A 17858-nucleotide genomic window follows, 5' to 3' on the forward strand; every position below is an offset into this window, starting at 1 on the left:
GTATGTTATAAATATATATGAATGATTGACTGTATGTAGGTCAGAGGCAAAAAGAGTGGAATACTGAGTTACACACTATGTTCATTGTATTAACTAATCAATAGCATACATAACTGTTAATTTTCAGCAGTTGTAAAGCTCTGAGCATTTAGGGCTCAGTCTTACTCCCACTGAAATCAATGGGAATTTTGCTATTGATTTCAATAGGAATCGGATTAGATCCCAGAAGTACATTGTGTCACGGGTGTGGTAAAATTTTGCTCTGATGGTGGCTGTTATAGCAGTGTGGAAAGCCAGAGCGGCTTATAATGTAGTGCACTACTTTGAGTAAACCTATAAAATTAGAGTGGATACAAAACTGGAGATGGTGCAAATTTTTGAAGCTGAAATTGAGGCATGATTTAGGGCAGATGTGGGCAAACTATGGCCTGCAGGCCACATCCAGCCCACGGGACTGTCGTGCCCAGCCCCTGAGCTCCCGGCCAGGGAGCCTAGTCCCCAGCCCCTCCCCCACTATCCCCCTTCCCACACAGCCACGCTGTCGCGCGGGCCACACTCTGGCCCACCGCTCCCGCTGGGCAGCATGGGGAGCACAGCTGGCTCTGGCCAGGTGTCGCAGCTGCGAGCTCCTGCTGCAGGTAAGGCGGCAGGGAACAAGGGGGTTGGGTAAGGGAGTGGGAGTTGCTGGGGGTCAGTCAGGGAGGAGGAGGTGGTTGGATGGGGTGGAGGTTCTGGGGGGTGGTGGTCAGGGGATGGGTAACAGGGAGGATTGGGAGTGGGAGTCCCCGGGGGGCCTGTCAGGGGGTGGGAATGTGGATAGGGGTTTGGAGGGCAGTCAGGGGACAGGGAGCAGGGTGTGTTGGATAAGGGGGTGGGATCCCGGGGAGCAGTTAGGGGCGGGGGGTTCCAGGAGGGGGTGGTCAGGGGATGAGGAGCAGAGGGCGGTTGGATAGGGGGTGGAAGTCCTGGGGGGGCTATTAGGGGGCGGGGGTGTGGATAGGGGTCGGGGCAGTCAGGGAGCAGGGGGGTTGGATAGTGGGTGGGAGTCCCAGAAGGGGGCAGTTAAGGGACAAGGAGCAGGGGGGTTGGATGGGTTGGAGGTTCTGAGGGGAGCAGTCAGGGGGTAAGAAGTGGGAGGGAGCGGATAGGGGGCAGGGGCCAGGCTGTTTGGGGAGGCACAGCCTTCCCTACCTGGCCCTCCATACAATTGCGCAACCCTGACGTGGCGATTGGGCCAAAAAGCTTGCCCACCCTTGATTTAGGGCCTGTTCTAAACCTCATTCTAGACAACGACTTCCCATTAACATCAATGGGCTATGAATAAGGCCCATAAAGAATTAACCAACAAATATTGTGCCCATATGAAGGAAAAAGGAGTGCTAAGTTTCATTTCCGAATGGACAAGAGCTTGTATAGCTGAAATTTCATGGTGACCAGGCTTTAGTTAAGAGAGAATATGCCCAACAGTTGCAAAGCCAAAATATTCGAAATGAAGGCAGGGGTGTTGGAACAATTTGTAGAGTGGGGGTGCTGGGAGCCATTGAACTAGACTATAAACTCTGTAAATAATGGAAACCACTTCAAGCCAGGAGGTGCTGCAGCACCCCCAGCACCCCTAGTTCCAGCACCTATGAATGAAGGAAATTATGATTGCCAGGAGCTGAATGCCTCTGGTTTTTTCCTCTCTTTCCCCTCCTCTTCCTTTATTTTCATCTTAAAACACCAAAACAGATAGACATTGAAATTCTATGAAAAATAGCATTAATACAATGTTCACTGATAAATGTTAAAAATCCAGGAAATATAAAGTTATGCATAAATGTTCATTGTTTGCACTGCCTCCTTCTGCATATGCATTAAAACACAGGCCTGATCCTCAGCTGGAGGAAATTGCTGTAGTTCCACTGAAGTCAATGGCCCACCAACATGCAGGATTTCAAGGTAGTCATTTCATGGGACATTTTCACCTCAGCATCAGAGACAAACTATTTACACCAGCTGAGGATCTGGCCCCATGTCTCATGTGTATTATATATTACAAATTTCTTATGGCCTTGGACATACAATACATCTCTATATTGCGCTTGAGTCTTCTGTCACTTACATCATCTACAGACAGGTGTAAATCCATTGACTTCACTGGAGCTACTTCGTATACATACCTTTGCAAGCAAAAACAGAATCAGGCACCATTTTTGTTTGCCATGGTGTACTACTGTGTAATACATACACAGCATCTATCCTGATATTAATACAATTCACAAGATCGGAAATATAGTTATTTCTAAGGGCCAGATTTTTAATTCCCATCAGCTCCCACTCTGACACTTGCAGCCTGATTTTTAAAAGAGGGGAAGACCCAATGTGCTGAGCTCTTTTCAAAATCTGCCTTTATATGTCCAATGCTTATCTGTGTATAGATGTGTTTATGCATGTATGCCGCTGGACAAAAGACTGAGATACCTGTCTTCTTTAGCTGCTGATGGAGACTATTGGAGACTCCTGCCTCCGGGAAGATACATAATCAGTGCTCATGCTATCGGCTATAGCAAGGTGATGAAGAGGGTCACGCTGCCTGCCAGGATGAAAAGAGCTGGGAGGGTAGATTTTGTCCTTCGAGCTCTAGATACAAAGCCTAAAAATTTTCTCCGAGGGCCCATGGAAAACATATATGAGCAATACGACCCATTGGAACATTTTGATCCTCATGCCCAACATGCACAGTCTGAAGCAAGCGAAGGAAGAGGGCAGCCTACACGGCACAATGAGAAGCCTTGGTGGTGGTCTTACTTCAGCTCTCTAGGCCAACACAAGCCACTGTGGTTGCTCAAACAGCGTTAAGTCAGATCATTGGTTTGCTCGCCGGTCAGTTCCATCAAAATCCTAATACCCTGATTGCTAATGGCAATATGTAAATCTGTTTAATTTGGAAATACAGTGTTAACTCAATATCACTTTCTGTAATTCTTTTTTTCTCTCTTTTCATAGAATTGACTATATTCAAGTACTTTTATATATTAAAAAAACAGTACGCATTTGTTCAAAGGCCGGGTTCTATTCACTTTCCTAGTAATGTGCTTTCTTTATGCCCATGCAGTTAATCATCAGATTTATTATTTATTAGATTCTAAAGTACCTGCAGAGGAATCTTCCTGATCTTTTAATGCATTTTCATACATGTCTTATCACATTAATTATTGCAAACTGAAAACAACCTTTAGGAAAATTTGGAAAAGCCTTTTCTTCTTTATACATTATTTCTGCATACTAAGTTTAGTACATTAAATCTTCCAACATAGATTTAAATGATTTTAGAGAAAAAAAATCTTCATTTGATCTCAGGATTACTTTTTGGAAAAGACTCACTAGAAATGAGAAATATGGAAAGAAGAAATCTGTGTTTCTGAATTAGGAACATTTACAGTAGGATGAGCTACTTGTGAAAGAGACATTTCTTAATAAAGAAACCTATTGAACAAAGTCACATTTTCCCAAATTCTATTTGAGAAATTCTCATTCAGTTTCCATCTGGTAATGCTTGAAAAAGACCCATACAATTTTATAAAAGTGATAAAGGCCAGATTGTGATATTCTCCCATGTGTTGCCTAGTGCCTTACATTGTGAGTAGACAACTGAAGTAAATGGGAATACTTGGAGAGTATGGTACTATTCATGGGAGTCAGAGTATTTGACCCTACTATAGTTTTAATACTAAAGGTATATTTGTGTTTCTGAAAACATTTGTTAGTAAAAAGTACTAGGAGGTGAAAACTAAATGGCCTAATTCATGAGGGAACTAGGTAAAAATGTGACATATGTCATACCAGGGTAATCAATGACTTAATTGTAGAAGTGTGCCTGGATTCAACATATTTGTTAATGGAACTTAGTAAACATCAAAGAAATCTACAAGATCATCAGATAAAACTTCTGTTCAAGAGAGTCACAAGAAAAACTGGGTGAATACTGGGTTTATAAGACATGCTGATGTAAGTATCTTCTTTGGAACCATTAAAAATATCTTTAATTTGGATGAAACGAGGAGGTCCAGACCTTCAGCAGGCATGAACTGGTGTCAGGGGAACTACATCAATTCAGACCATGTACAGATCTGCCCCAATCATGGTTTCTGAAAAAGCTGATTGTTTGGAGTTGTTATACTTCATGCAGATACTGCTCTATTAACTGGACTCAAGATCACCTTGTCATCTCTAAAGCCTGGTTTCCTCATCTCTGTCAATGGTGGGTAGGCTGTATCTTTCATGATCGATGGTATGTGCACACACATCTCATGCCTTGGTTACCTGAGACACAGAGAGATGCCTTCATAGCTCCAATCCTGCATACCTTTACTCACCTGAGTAATCCAGTTGACATTATTGAGTCATCTGCTCACATGTGTAAAGTTACTCATGTGCTTAAGTGTTCACAGGATCGGAGTCTAAGATAGAAGGAAAGAACACAACTTTATAGTGTTAACAACAAAGAACATTTTGACTTGTGTACAGGGTGAACTTTGTAGCACACTGCAGTCCATATAAACCACTGTTATTTGCCCATGATTAGCTAAGAGATAGAGATGAATCATTGAAACATAAATTTAACAAAACTAAGCAAACAAAAGATTCTGTCTCCAAACTAAAAATGCTCTCTTGTCTCCCTATAGTGGACAAAAAAATTGTCTCCCATTACAATTGAGTATTTACTATAATAGAGTTTTCAACGCCACCGTCCTATTGAGTGGTAGAATTGACAAACTCAGAACTTATACAGAACTACTTACTGTTAGCTGCTCACTTTCTCTATGGCAGTTTCCCTTATATGCTATTTTAATATTCTCCAAAATGTCACAGAGCTAATTAGACCTTTTGCAAGCTCTCATAGAAAACCTGAAAGCAGCATGACCATGTCAGAAAATCCACTTCCTTCCCTAAATCCTCCCCTGAAATGGCAAACAGCAGCAAAAAATGTAACAAGATAATTTGACAGGAAATATTGCAAAGAAGCTTTTCTTGTGAGTGAGATTTCAAGGGTTTCCTAAATTGAATTAGGTGTGAAATAGAGCGAGGATAACCTTCCCTGTGCTATGTCTGTCCAGACCACAATCAGGAGTTTTAAGTTGAACTGAAGTTCTAATGAGTTTCATGAACGGTAATCCAGATACAGGGGTTGGGTTATGGCACACCAGCAGGAAACAACAGATAGAATCTTGGAAATGGAGCCTGAACCTCCCTGAATTCCTAAGTTATTTCATTCTCCGGAAGATAAACAATTCACTTTTCAGTTACAACAATTTTCTGGGGAAAAAATAATTTTCAATTTTTTTAAATATTTTTTAAAATCAAGAAGAATAGACATGCCTTGTTGAGAATGCAATAGCTTCCACATTAAATAAACAAGCACAAAAAGGATTTTCTTTTAGGACCACAAATAAAGAGAATAGTCAATAACCCTTAAATCTGTGAAGGGCTATTTTTTCCTGACAATTACAAGTGGACATGTTGTAAGTAGCAGGCTTAAATGTAGTGATGAGGGGCCATCAAACTCACTTATTGAGCAAGCTGACGATTTGTTTCAGAGCATTACCAGTTAGATGTTAAAAATGATTGTAGTCCCTAGAATTGAGATCTTAATCTCATCTATAAAGTGGGAGTAATGATATTTCCCACCCTGGGTCTGTCTTCTCTATTTAGTGTGTAAACTCTATGGGGCAGGGACTGTCTCTTCTTATGACTATGTCTACACTGTGGGCTAGGGGTATGATTCCTGAGTACATAGCCACCAGTTTTCAGACGGGTTTGTATTTGGCACACCTCAGCCATGCTTCTGCTGCCACAACCCGTGCTACTGCGACTATGCTGCTATTTATACTCGTGCTAGCTTGATGAGAACTAGCACAAGTATGTGTACACGAGCAGGGGAATCACATCCCTAGCTTGAGTGTAGACCTGGCCTATGTGTATGTAGTGCTCTGCATTTGGGGCGTCTCTAGGCACTACTTTAATAAATGCATGAGAACAGACACTATGAAAAACAACCTCATGCCCTGATTCAGGACGGCCCTTATATGTGTGTTTAACTTCAAGCGCATGCTAAATTTCCAGTGGAATGGGAATTAAAGTTAAGTACATGCTTATCTGCTTTTCTGACCAGGAATGGATTTACAAAGGTGTTTAAGTGCTTTGATCAATTGGGGGCCTCATGCAGCTCAAAGGTTTAGGAACCCAGAAAAGAAATTCGGAGCAATGAAAGTTACCTGACAGCCTCCATTTAGACTTGGCTAGTCTCTTTTTCAGAATGTCAGAACTACTTTGGAGTGTGACATGTCCCCCAGAGGGACTATACTATCAGTCTAAACTCCACACCCAAACATAGCTCATCTTATATGTGAATTACAGCACATGCTAGTGAGACTCCTTTTCCTTCTAAGTCAAAGCCTATGGTTTTTTCAATTACCTTCCAACCACATATTGAACATTATTGACCTACGTTTTTGTAGCATCCTCCTTAATAATTAATTTCCCAGTCTCCATTGTTATCTTTGTTCATTTCAAGCAGGATGCCATGCACAAAGCTTGTTTCATTAACAGGCGTTTGGAACTGCTAAAGGTCTAGGGAACACTCTTCAGAGAGCTTCAGCATTAATATGCCGGTGCAGAAACTCTGCAATGGATGCACAGTATACAGATGTAATTAACAGCCTTTAAAAAGGTGAAGAACAGGGAGAAGTGTTTGCTAATGTTATATTTGAAGTTTCTCTTTTAATTATACAGTAGAGATCATTCAGAATAAGCAAAAATGCCAAGGGAAAAGGAAAATTAATTTCTACGTCACAAGAATTGTGAAAACTCCTATTATTCTAAAGAAACTCGGGGTCAGATTATATTTGGTCCCTTGCACCAATGTGATGGGGGAAGGCAGGCAGAAATGCCTTCTTTTGTCCCCCCTGTGCAGGAGGTGGCCACAGTTATGGTCCCTGCAGGCTCCCGCAGGATTCTCTTGCTTTTCCAAAGAGGGAAGGAGGAGAAAATGTTTCAAGCTGGGCATCCAAAAATGGAGGCACCCGAAATCATTAGCCACTTTTGACTGACGACTCCTCTTTGAATATAATAGATAATGTTTATATTTGCATAGCTCTCCTAATTTTCACACCTATCTACTATGCTTCCATCACACAGGTGAACTGGGCTGCTTTCAAATGACCTCTCCATTTGCATGCTGATAAAGTCCTATGAAGTAGCTGTTGAAGTGGGCAGGTTTTTAGCAGCTCAGCAAGCCAGTCCCTTTTCCCAGAAGCAATCATTTGCTCGGATCTTAGTTTAATTTTTTTTTACATAATTGCTTTAAATGGCAGTGAAGACAGCCTTCAAAATATGAGCAGAATGTAGACTGATCCAATGATGGCTGCAAACAGACTGAAATAATATCTCTGAGAGGTGGGCATTGTCCTTATTCATCTCAGTGGGTTAACCCCAGAACCAGGTGAAGCTACTCTAAATGTCACCATTAACTCTTTCACTGTTGCCTGCATGAAAGAAGAGGGATGATTATATTATTAAGATCTGCACAGTATACTGTGAATTGGTGTCACATTTTGGTGTCATGAGTGAGCCAAATTGGTTTGTGTGCAGAGCTTGGGAGAATATAATAATTGACAATATACCTATCTCCTAGAACTGGAAGGGACCTCAAAAGGTCATTGAGTCCAGCCCCTTGCCTTCACTAGCAGGACCAAGTACTGATTTTTGCTCCAGATCCTTAAGTAGCCCCCTCAAGGATTGAACTCACAACCCTGGGTTTAGCAAGCCAATGCTCAAACCCCTAAGCTATCCTTCCCCTGCTATTGTCACTTTCCCCTCCAATTCTGACTTTTTCCTCAAACTTTTTGTAGTACAAAAAGCCAGTTATTAGAAATGTATGCAAAACTATTTGAACAGGGAAACAACATTTTGAAATGAAGAAAATTTGTTACATTATTGATATTACTTATGAGCACTCATCACTGCAGTATGTGACTAAAAACATGAATTACTGAAGGGGATGTAATATAACTATAGTATATATTTGAAAGGCAACTGTAATTATGTATATGGGCCTTCCCTTCTTTTGAAGTTAAGTCTTAATCAGCATGTTTGTATTTGATATATGTATTTAACTCAGAGAGGTTAAGGCCCTGCGCAACACAACCTGCAGTGACTCAAAAGCTTGAATGCCTGCCTCAAGGCAGACTGCTAGAAACCAGAGCACAAACCCCAAATTGGTTGTGAGTTCTATACTTAGATTTCACCAAATGAATTACCAAGTGAAAATGCCTCATGTGCTATAACAGTCTTAACATGGAGTCCCTGCAGTACTCTGTTCTATCTTACTCCTCAGGTGAGTGCACTTTTGTGATAGATGGTCCGTTACACCAAGACACACAGCAATATTCAGGTTACCATCAGTCCCAAAGGACCAGTCACTTACCCCAGGTCAATTTGCATCTTAGATTCTATACCAAAGACAATACTAAAAAAATAAATGAGTTATTTACAAGATGAAAGCAGGTTATACACACACACACACAATTTACAGTTTTATGTTTCAAAAGGTAACAGAAGCTTCTATAATAAGCAAGCTCTCTATGTCCTTTAGGGGATTAACCCAGGCTAAGCAGCTGGGGATCTCTGTCTCTTATGGCTAGAAACACTTTGCCCCCCAAGTCCAAGCAGCAGAGATAATCAGTTCCTTCTTGTTAGGGGTTTTATTCCCCTCCTGCCACGTGCTCTGAGCTGCAAGCTCAGGTGATGGGAAGAGTCCACTTGCATGACTCACCTTCACAGGGAGGAGGGCAGAATAAAGGCTTTTGTCCTCTTGCTGACAGTATGTAGGATATTCCAGTTGTAACATCCCACAATAGTCCAGCTCGTATTGATGGACATTTCCTTTTGGGAAGGGCATAAAACTTTCTGTTGAAGATCAACCCTTCACACTAATTAATATAGTCACAGAGGTTTACAATACAACCGCTCAAATATTATCTTGCAGTATGGGATACAGATGTTATCTAAGTGGGATTAATGCAGGGGTAGGCAACCTATGGCACACGTGCCAAAGGTGGCACATAAGCTGATTTTCAGTGGCACTCACACTGCCCGGGTCCTAGCCAACCATCCGGGCGGGGGCTCTGCATTTTAATTTAATTTTAAATGAAGCTTCTTAAATGTTTCATAACCTTATTTACTTACATACAACAATAGTTTAGTTATATATTATAGACTTATAAAAAGAGACCTTCTAAAAACATTAAAATGTATTACTGGCATGCAAAATCTTAAATTAGAGTGAATAAATGAAGACTCTGCACACCACTTCTGAAAGGTTGCCAACCCCTGGATTAATGCATGCAGCAACTCACAAATATTCAATAGAGTTTAAACAGTAAACACATTCTTCTAATTTTAATACCCATTTAACACTATTAACACACAGGTGAGCTAGACTGATTCCAGCTATGTAGTTGTCAGTATTCATTTCAGACATGGGGACCTAATAATGAGCTGGCAGCTGGCCTGGCAGTGTCACACACTGAAACTACTCCCACTGATTTGTGGGAATCCTTCCAATGAATGGTCCAGTGACAAGGCTAAATGACTTGTTGAAGCCATATATATTAAGTAAGTGTTAAAGCCCAGATTAGAATTTGGGAGCTTCTGGATTCTGTTCCCATGCTCAGTTCACTATATGAAGTCTGAGTTGGGGGCTAATTTAGCTATAACAAATCAGGAAAAAGATCTTGGAGTCATCGTGGATAGTTTTCTGAAGATGTCCATGCAGTGTGCAGAGGCAGTCAAAAAAGCAAACACGATGTTAGGAATCATAAAAAAGGGGATAGAGAATTAGACTGAGAATATATTATTGCCCTTATATAAATCAATGGTACACCCACATCTTGAATACTGCGTACAGATGTGGTCTCCTCATCTCAAAAAAGATATACTGGCACTGGAAAAGGTTCAGAGAAGGGCAACTAAAATGATTAGGGGTTTGGAATGGGTCCCATATGAGGAGACATTAAAGAGGCTAGGACTTTTCAGCTTGGAAAAGAGGAGACTAAGGGCGGATATGATAGAGGTATATAAAATCATGAGTGATGTTGAGAAAGTGGATAAGGAAAAATTATTTACTTATTCCCATAATACAAGAACTAGGGGTCACCAAATGAAATTGAAAAGCAGCAGGTTTAAAACAAATAAAAGGAAGTTCTTCTTCACACAGCGCACAGTCAACCTGTGGAACTCCTTACCTGAGGAGGTTGTGAAGGCTAGGACTATAACAGCGTTTAAAAGAGAACTGGATAAATTCATGGAGGTTAAATCCATTAATGGCTATTAGCCAGGATGGGGTAAGGAATGTTGTCCCTAGACTCTATGTCTCAGATGGTGGAGATGGATGGCAGGAGAGAGATCACTTGATCATTACCTGTTAGGTTCACTCCCTCTGGGGCATCTGGCATTGGCCACTGTTGGTAGACAGGATACGGGGCTGGATGGACCTTTGGTCTGACCCAGTACGGCCGTTCTTATGTTTTTATGAGTTTCTATTCTAACTTATTGGATGAAATCCTTGCCTCATTGAAGTAAATGGCAAAACACCTGGGATTTCATCCATTACGTAAGTCCGTCAATGATTTTGTTTAATCAGTGATTGGGGATCCCTCGATTCGAGGATGATCTCTACCACAGATTTACATATGGGTCCTGAGATGACTCAGGAGCCCAATCCTGGAACTGCAAATCCACCCGCAGTAGGTACAAACATTCTGTGGCAGGCCAGCGGCCTGTTGGGAGAAAGTTATTTCTTTTTCCTTTCTCCTCTCTCTCTTTTCAGCTTGGAGGGCAAGGCACTTCTCCTCGAAGTGGGCCACTGCCTGATGGAAGCTATGGCGCCATTGGGGTCGGTTGGTGGCTTGCTCTTCCCCACTTGCAATGTCCAAATCCGTTTTCTTTAGATATACTTTCAGTGTGTCTTTGTAGCGTTTCCTCTGACCACCATGGGATCTCTGACCAGGGGTGAGCTGAGAGTAGAGGACTTGTTTTGGGAGGCAAGAGTCTGGCATCCACACACAATGCCCAGCCCAGCAAAGTTGGTGCAGTAGGATCATTGCTTCAATGTCTAATCAGTAAGCAACTGATAACTGATTCATTAGCTAATACAACCCCATAGCTACCCTCCTGCTTATCTCCTTTCTGCTTCATAGAGAAAAGACGTAATTAGCCAGGTGCAACCAATTCTTACTGCAGACTGATGCCCAAATGTTCTAAACAATATTAAATTTATGTCCAATAACAGTAATTACATTTAAGGCCATATAAAAATGATGATTTATATTCCAACAAAACATATAACAGTGACTGCAGATGACACCAATAATATATGGTTAATGAGGACATGACTGATAAAATCTACATAAGTTAGAGTAATAAAAAATGACTTCAGTACTCACTGTTTGCTTTATTCATCTTTAACTGGAAATAAAGATAACTTTTGTCAGCAGAAGATAAAACTGCATAGATAAAAATCATAATCAAATTTGCACAGTAAATAGCAAACCTCAAAGCTAAAACAAAGACCATGCACTATCGCTGTTATGCTGATAGAAGGTCGCTGCAATGATATTACAGCAAAATGTATATTTAATTTTAAAGTGTCCGGTATTCAAATGAATGTTCCTAAGTCACATTCTGGTTGGCTCAATCACCTTTTGCCTCACACATTCAAAACCCAGTTGATGAATAATCCATAAAATCTGACTGTAAAGGTGAAACCTTCAATCTATTGCAGGAGTAAATTGCTAATAAATAGAATTGAACACACACAAAGAAAGAAACTCAGGTGGCACATATAGTCTATGAATGTAATGGAGAAAAAAAGTCTTTTTAAAATCATGAGTTAATTATTAAAGGACTAGATCATGCAGCCATTACTCACTATGGAGAACACTTACACTCTCAAGTAGTCCAAGGTGAGTAAAGGATACCCAATCTAGCCCTAAATAAATTGTACCGTACAGGAGAACTGAAGATACTGTGACTGAGGTCTTGTCTATACTAGAAATTTTTGCCACTTTAAATATACCAGTATAATTAAAGCCATACAAGCCTCCATGTCTGGAGGCAGTTCTATCAATGCAAAGGCACTTTATATCAGTATAGCTATTCCCATACTGGAAGAGGACTAACATTCCAGTATAAAGCATCTTTATACTGAGGGCTTGTCTACACTTCCTACTAAATTGGCACTGCTGCGATCAACGCTGAGGTATCAATTTAGTGGGTCTGGTGAAGACAAACTAAGTAGATGGCAGAGCACTGTCTGGTTGATGTGTGTATTCCACCTCCCCGAGAGGTGGAAGCGCAGTGTAGACACGGCTGTCAGTTGACCTAAGTTATGTCGACTTCTGTTATCTAACTTATGTAACTGAAGTAGTGTAACTTACGTTGAATTGGCTCATTAGCACTGACCCCCCCCACACTTGGTAAGGCAACTGCCATCTTTTGATGTGCTGTGTATTTATACCTGCCTACTGTATTTTCCACTCCATGCATCTGATGAAGTGGTTTTTAGCCCATGAAAGCTTGTGCCCAAATAAATTTGTTAGTCTCTAAGGTGCCACAAGGACTCCTCATTGTTTTTGCTGATACAGACTAACATGGCTACCACTCTGAAACCTTTCAACATATGTACTCAGAGGCAAGGTTATGGAAGGGGTCACAATGTTCGTTTCATGGGCCCAGAATCATTGTTCCACCATCCGCAGCTGGTCAGTTTCATTCACTGTCTTTATCATCCACTCCTCCTCAGCAGCCCAGTTGCATGACTGTCTGCTGTAGTAGTTGCTTTGGTTCTGAAAATAAAAATAATTTGGCAGAGCCTTAAAATAGACAAGAGAGCTCCTCTGATCTGGGCAGCATCCGTATCTTTGGCAGAAAACAGAAAAAAAGAGTGGATTATGGGAAGGAACTGTGGGAATTTTTTTTAAAACAGTGCAAGCAGAGAGAATTGTGAGAATTTTGACTCCAGTCTACCACAGTTCCCTGAGAGAAGTGACGCTATCCCACAATACACTGCACAAATTTCCCAAAAGACAGTGCACCAGATGGTACAGTGGGGACACTGGGATGCCTACCCACAGTGTCAAACATCTTTTGCTGATCCAACCTGATGTTATGAGAAAGTACACACTGCACAGTCAAAGGCAGCCAAATGTGAAATAGCTATGGCGACAGCAGTATGCCGGCAGAACTTTTGTGGGTAAAACATTCTAGTGTAGACAAGCCCTTAGAAACAACACTGCCTTGTCATGACTACAAAAGGAGCAATAGAAGTAGCAGCAGTTACCACTAGCCCACCATGCCTTTAAGCGATACAGCGGCAAGGCATGGGTCTGGGTCACCTATAGGGATTTCTCTTGTAGTTGTTATTACAACTCTTGTAGTTGTTATTATCTCCTCCTCTAACTTTGCAACAACGAAACACCAGAGCATTCGGGGAAAAATGCCCAGAGCAGCACCATCAGAGTGAATCCTGCTGAAAGTTGCAGAAAGTTGTGACGCTGTAGAAATTAGTTTGCAATGCAAATAGCTCAGATGCAGAGCATCGGAATGAGCTGTCACCCCTCTGACATGGGCAGGGCTTATTGCTGGGAGTTAACATGTCTTTTATCTGGAAATTGTGAAGCTATTTGTTTTAAATTGCTTGCCCGTGATAAAAATTTAAGCTGAAATGAGCTCTTTTCCTTTGCTGGCAATGACAAATACAGTAGAAGCCACTTAATTAGTCCATGATAAATGGCACACCCAATTAATTATGATGAGTGCTTAGGGTAAAAACCGATGTGAGGGAAACCAATGACTCTAAACAATGGAAAAGTCTGTTTAAATTTCATTCCTGGAGTTGTCTGTAGTCTATTCACAGTAGTCAAAGAGCCATGAATTGGTGTTTTCTATCACTAATTTTGTAATTGTTTGGCTCCTTGTTCATTTTATGCTGGTAAATGAGTCAAAATTACCATAGTAAAGTGTTTCCCCTGGAATTATTTTTTAAAAACTCCATAAAATAAATATGAATTTGAAATGAGCACAATGGTCTTCATTATCATTTCACTCTTGCAAGTATAAATCAGGGGTAACTGCAGTACACTAAAGTTAATAGAGCTATGCTGATGTTAAACTGCTGTAAATCAGTGAATAATCAGGCCCAGCATATTCTTATAATAGCCTGATAAGCAGGACAATCACCATGTAGAGTCCTAGCTGTTTAAATGAAGGTGCCATTTTAAACTGATTTAGATAAGCCAGTGACATTGACAAAGCATAGGTGGAGACTGTTTTTTGGTTTAAAGCAGTAAATGATTACATAGAGGAGAATCAGTCCCTAATGTACCATCTGCCAGTTTGTGGTTTATTCACTTCATACATATCAGAGTTTAGACGCAGACACCTTTTGGTTCTATTACATAATAGTGTCGGGTTACCTATGATGACCATCACACAATTCAGGTTTCTGTATTTATCAGCTGATTTGAATGGTGGAAGATGGATAAAAAATGCCTAATAATTTAATATATGACCATTAATTCTTTAAAAGTGCCCAGAACAGATCAAAATTAATTCCAGTACATTTTAAAATATCCTTAAACCTATATATCTATATTTAGTATTATCAATTTACAGCCATAATAAGGTCAGTGAATGTCCTCTCCTGGAATTAAGGACTAGAGGAAATGAATGACTTTTGGTTATCTGTTTGTCCATCTGCTCTCGTATGCCAGTTAGTGATTTCTAATAAATTCCCATCACCTTAACTGTTACCACTTAAATAAGGAGTAAGTGTACAGTATATATTATATACTGTTATATAATATACTATATATATATATATATATATATATTATAAAGGTTTATAGCAATATTTCATTTTATTTAGGGGATGATTGGAAGTAGGATGTTTATTAATATTTTGTATTTCTATAGGCATTGCATCACCTACTTTGTTTCTCTTGTAAGTTATATCAGTCTAAATCCAGAGTAGCTCTACTGACTTCAATGGAATTATGCTCAATTCACATCAATGTATGTGAGAACAAAATGTGTCCCTAATTAATTGGCCCTAAATAAGACAACACAGAGCAAAGTAGGTGAGTATTAATTATTATTATTATACCTGTATTATTGTATCCATTGCCTAAGGTCACACCGAGAGTCAGTGCCATACTAGTAGAACCCAGGCCCTGGCTCCCACTGCCATGGAAGTCTGTCTAGAAGTCCCTGGCTCCCAAGCTCATGCTCTAACCACTAGATCACACTTCCTCCAATAAACGGGGAAACAGTAAAAAATACCATTACTTTATTTGTTATTTTAAATACACAGCTGGTTAAAGATGCTTACAGAACCACTTTTTTTTTAAAGAAGCACTGATGCTCAAAGTAAGCTGCACCCAAAAATTCAGTTTTAAGTACCAAAGAGAAGGCTTTACTATAACTCTCATGTGAGTAGTCCTTACACAGGGGAGAATTGTCACAGTAGATAGTAGAGACTGCCACTGTTATAAAGGGATGGCAGGACTGGGCCTGTATACTGCAAAGAATGGAAATGAGACCATGTTTGCATTTTTTTCTTTTCTGAAATACATTTTTAAGGCACTGCCTCTTTAATGTTCTCTTCTAATTAACTAATGTCAGAGAGCACCCTACATGCCATATGTTTCCCTCTACCCCTCCATTTGGTGTTGGTTAGAAGTAAATAGACCCCCACAGCTGATATCAGGAAGTGACCTGGTCATGCAGCCAGGAATGAGTTCACCTCCACCAATTGAAATCTGAGTGGTGGAGCTAAAGACTTCATGCTGGAAACTGGAGTGCCCTGAGAACCCTGCAGTGGTACTTCTCAACAATCAAAAATAGGTTATGAGGCCAAAATGTTCAGACCCAGGCCCAGAAATGTAGGTACCTAAACCCATATTTGTGAACCTATATCAGTCAAGGTTAGGTACTATTATATGCAGCCTGTGGATTGTATTTATACAGAAGGTTGAGTGTGGCCTTTCAAACATTCACTCTCCATGTGGATTCTTCATTTCCAGCTACAGTTTTCTTTGCTTTTACTAAAACTTCTACCACACAAAGCTGCAGATTTGGGACTTACTGTATCCAGATTAGTTGTATTGCGTAGTATCTTTATGCCTGGTCAAATATTGTAAAATTAAGCAGGGATAAAAATCTTGAGGATCTCTACCAGAAATAAGAGTCTTGGTTTTTTGTTTTTTTAAAGAGGGGGTCATTTTTTGAGAGATGCTTAGAAAAATTTTCTAAAGCTGGAAGCTCAGAGTCCCTGGAGTGAATGGAGTTCAATGTACCATGGATAATTTGTTTGCTTTGCAATTATTTTCCGTCAGTGGAGACAAATTGATTTGTACAATAAAATTGACGGTCACTGCAAGGCAGCTGGCTTTCTAAACTATGAAAGGATTTGACTAGTTTAAGTGAGTACTAAATTTTTGGAGTCCTGGAGTTTCATATTTACTGGTAAAATCAGGATGATAGCATTTGTGCTAAACTGAAGTAGTATGTGACATAGGAGGATAAAGCCCACCAGTGATTGCCTATGTGAAATTCACCATTGTGTAACAACAGAAATGATTATTAACAACATTGCAAACAGTATTGTTTATTAGTTTATTACTGGTCTGCTTTGAGAGCTTTTTATAAAAAGGAAAAGTAAATTATGGCAGCGCAGACAAATATCATTTCTCCTTATTTTATGAAGCAAATATAAATAATTACCTTCAAAATGTCTGCTCAATTATTAAAGAAAATTAGTTATTTAACATGAGCCACAGCAGAGGATTCTGTGTAACGAGAGGGTTTGTGCATTAGAAAACCACAGAGCAAAAACTTATTTTAAATGCAGGTACATGAGCAGAGACTAAATCATATCTACACAAAGTATTCCAACCTAGCACTTACCCACAAGTAAGGGGGGATGTTGGAAAGGAGGAGGAGATGCCAAACTTTCTTGCATCACTTATAGATATTTTGGATGGGATTTGCAAAGAGACTAAAGGCACCCAGAGCCTTTGGAACTGGATAGGAGTTGAGCACCTAATTTTCCTTGGCTTCTTTCAAAACCTTGGGATAAGTCTACACTACTACTGGGAACCCTGCTCCCCATTCAAGGGAGACAAATATTAGCTAGCTCTGCTTGAGTTAGCACACTGGCTGCAACGGCATGGGCGGCAGCTTGGGCTAGCCACTACGGTATAAACCCATCTGAGCCCTGGGTATGTACTTGGGCAACTAACCTGAGCAGCTTCCACTTCCAGTGCTGCTGTGGCCACACTACTATTTGTAGTGCTAACTGGAGCGGAGCTAGTGCATGTCTGTCTACCTTTGCTGGGAAGCACTCCCAGATGCAGTGTAGATGTACCCTTTGTGTTCTCCTTTCAAATTCCAAGGCCTGCTCCTGCTTTCATTGAAGTCAGTTGCAAAACTTCAGTGGGAGCATGCTTTTACGGTGTGTACTAATGAATACTGGCCAATTAGACTACAATTCTGCTTTCACAGAACTAGTACATGATTGATACATATGGCCATATTCCATCTAGAGGTTGAATATGCAAAGCAGATCACTGTACCTAATCTGCTTCCCAAATCTGAGCAATCCTTTCTTCACTGGTACCCAAAGTTCAGTGAATCACTTCAGTTAAACTACATTCAGATGCTCCAAGTGTTAAAGTCACAGATGCCAACATCAGGATTATATTAGTGATGCTGTCAGTTTTGCAGATATCTAAGATCAGTGCTAAACAAGATAGAAG

General features: G+C 40.4%; 1 protein-coding gene across 1 annotated transcript in view; it reads left to right on the plus strand.

Annotated features, from left to right (window-relative positions):
* The window catches only part of CPZ (carboxypeptidase Z), a 51005-nt gene extending 47525 nt beyond the window's left edge, over positions 1-3480 (plus strand). Inside the window, exon 11 of the mRNA XM_045017326.1 lies at positions 2477-3480. Coding sequence (XP_044873261.1) covers positions 2477-2841 — 365 coding nt within the window. The 3' untranslated portion in view covers positions 2842-3480. The remainder of the gene's footprint in view (positions 1-2476) is intronic.
* The last annotated feature ends 14378 nt before the right edge of the window (positions 3481-17858 follow it).

Source organism: Mauremys mutica, chromosome 5, assembly GCF_020497125.1.
Source record: "Mauremys mutica isolate MM-2020 ecotype Southern chromosome 5, ASM2049712v1, whole genome shotgun sequence".
Classification (NCBI taxonomy): Eukaryota; Metazoa; Chordata; order Testudines; family Geoemydidae; genus Mauremys; species Mauremys mutica.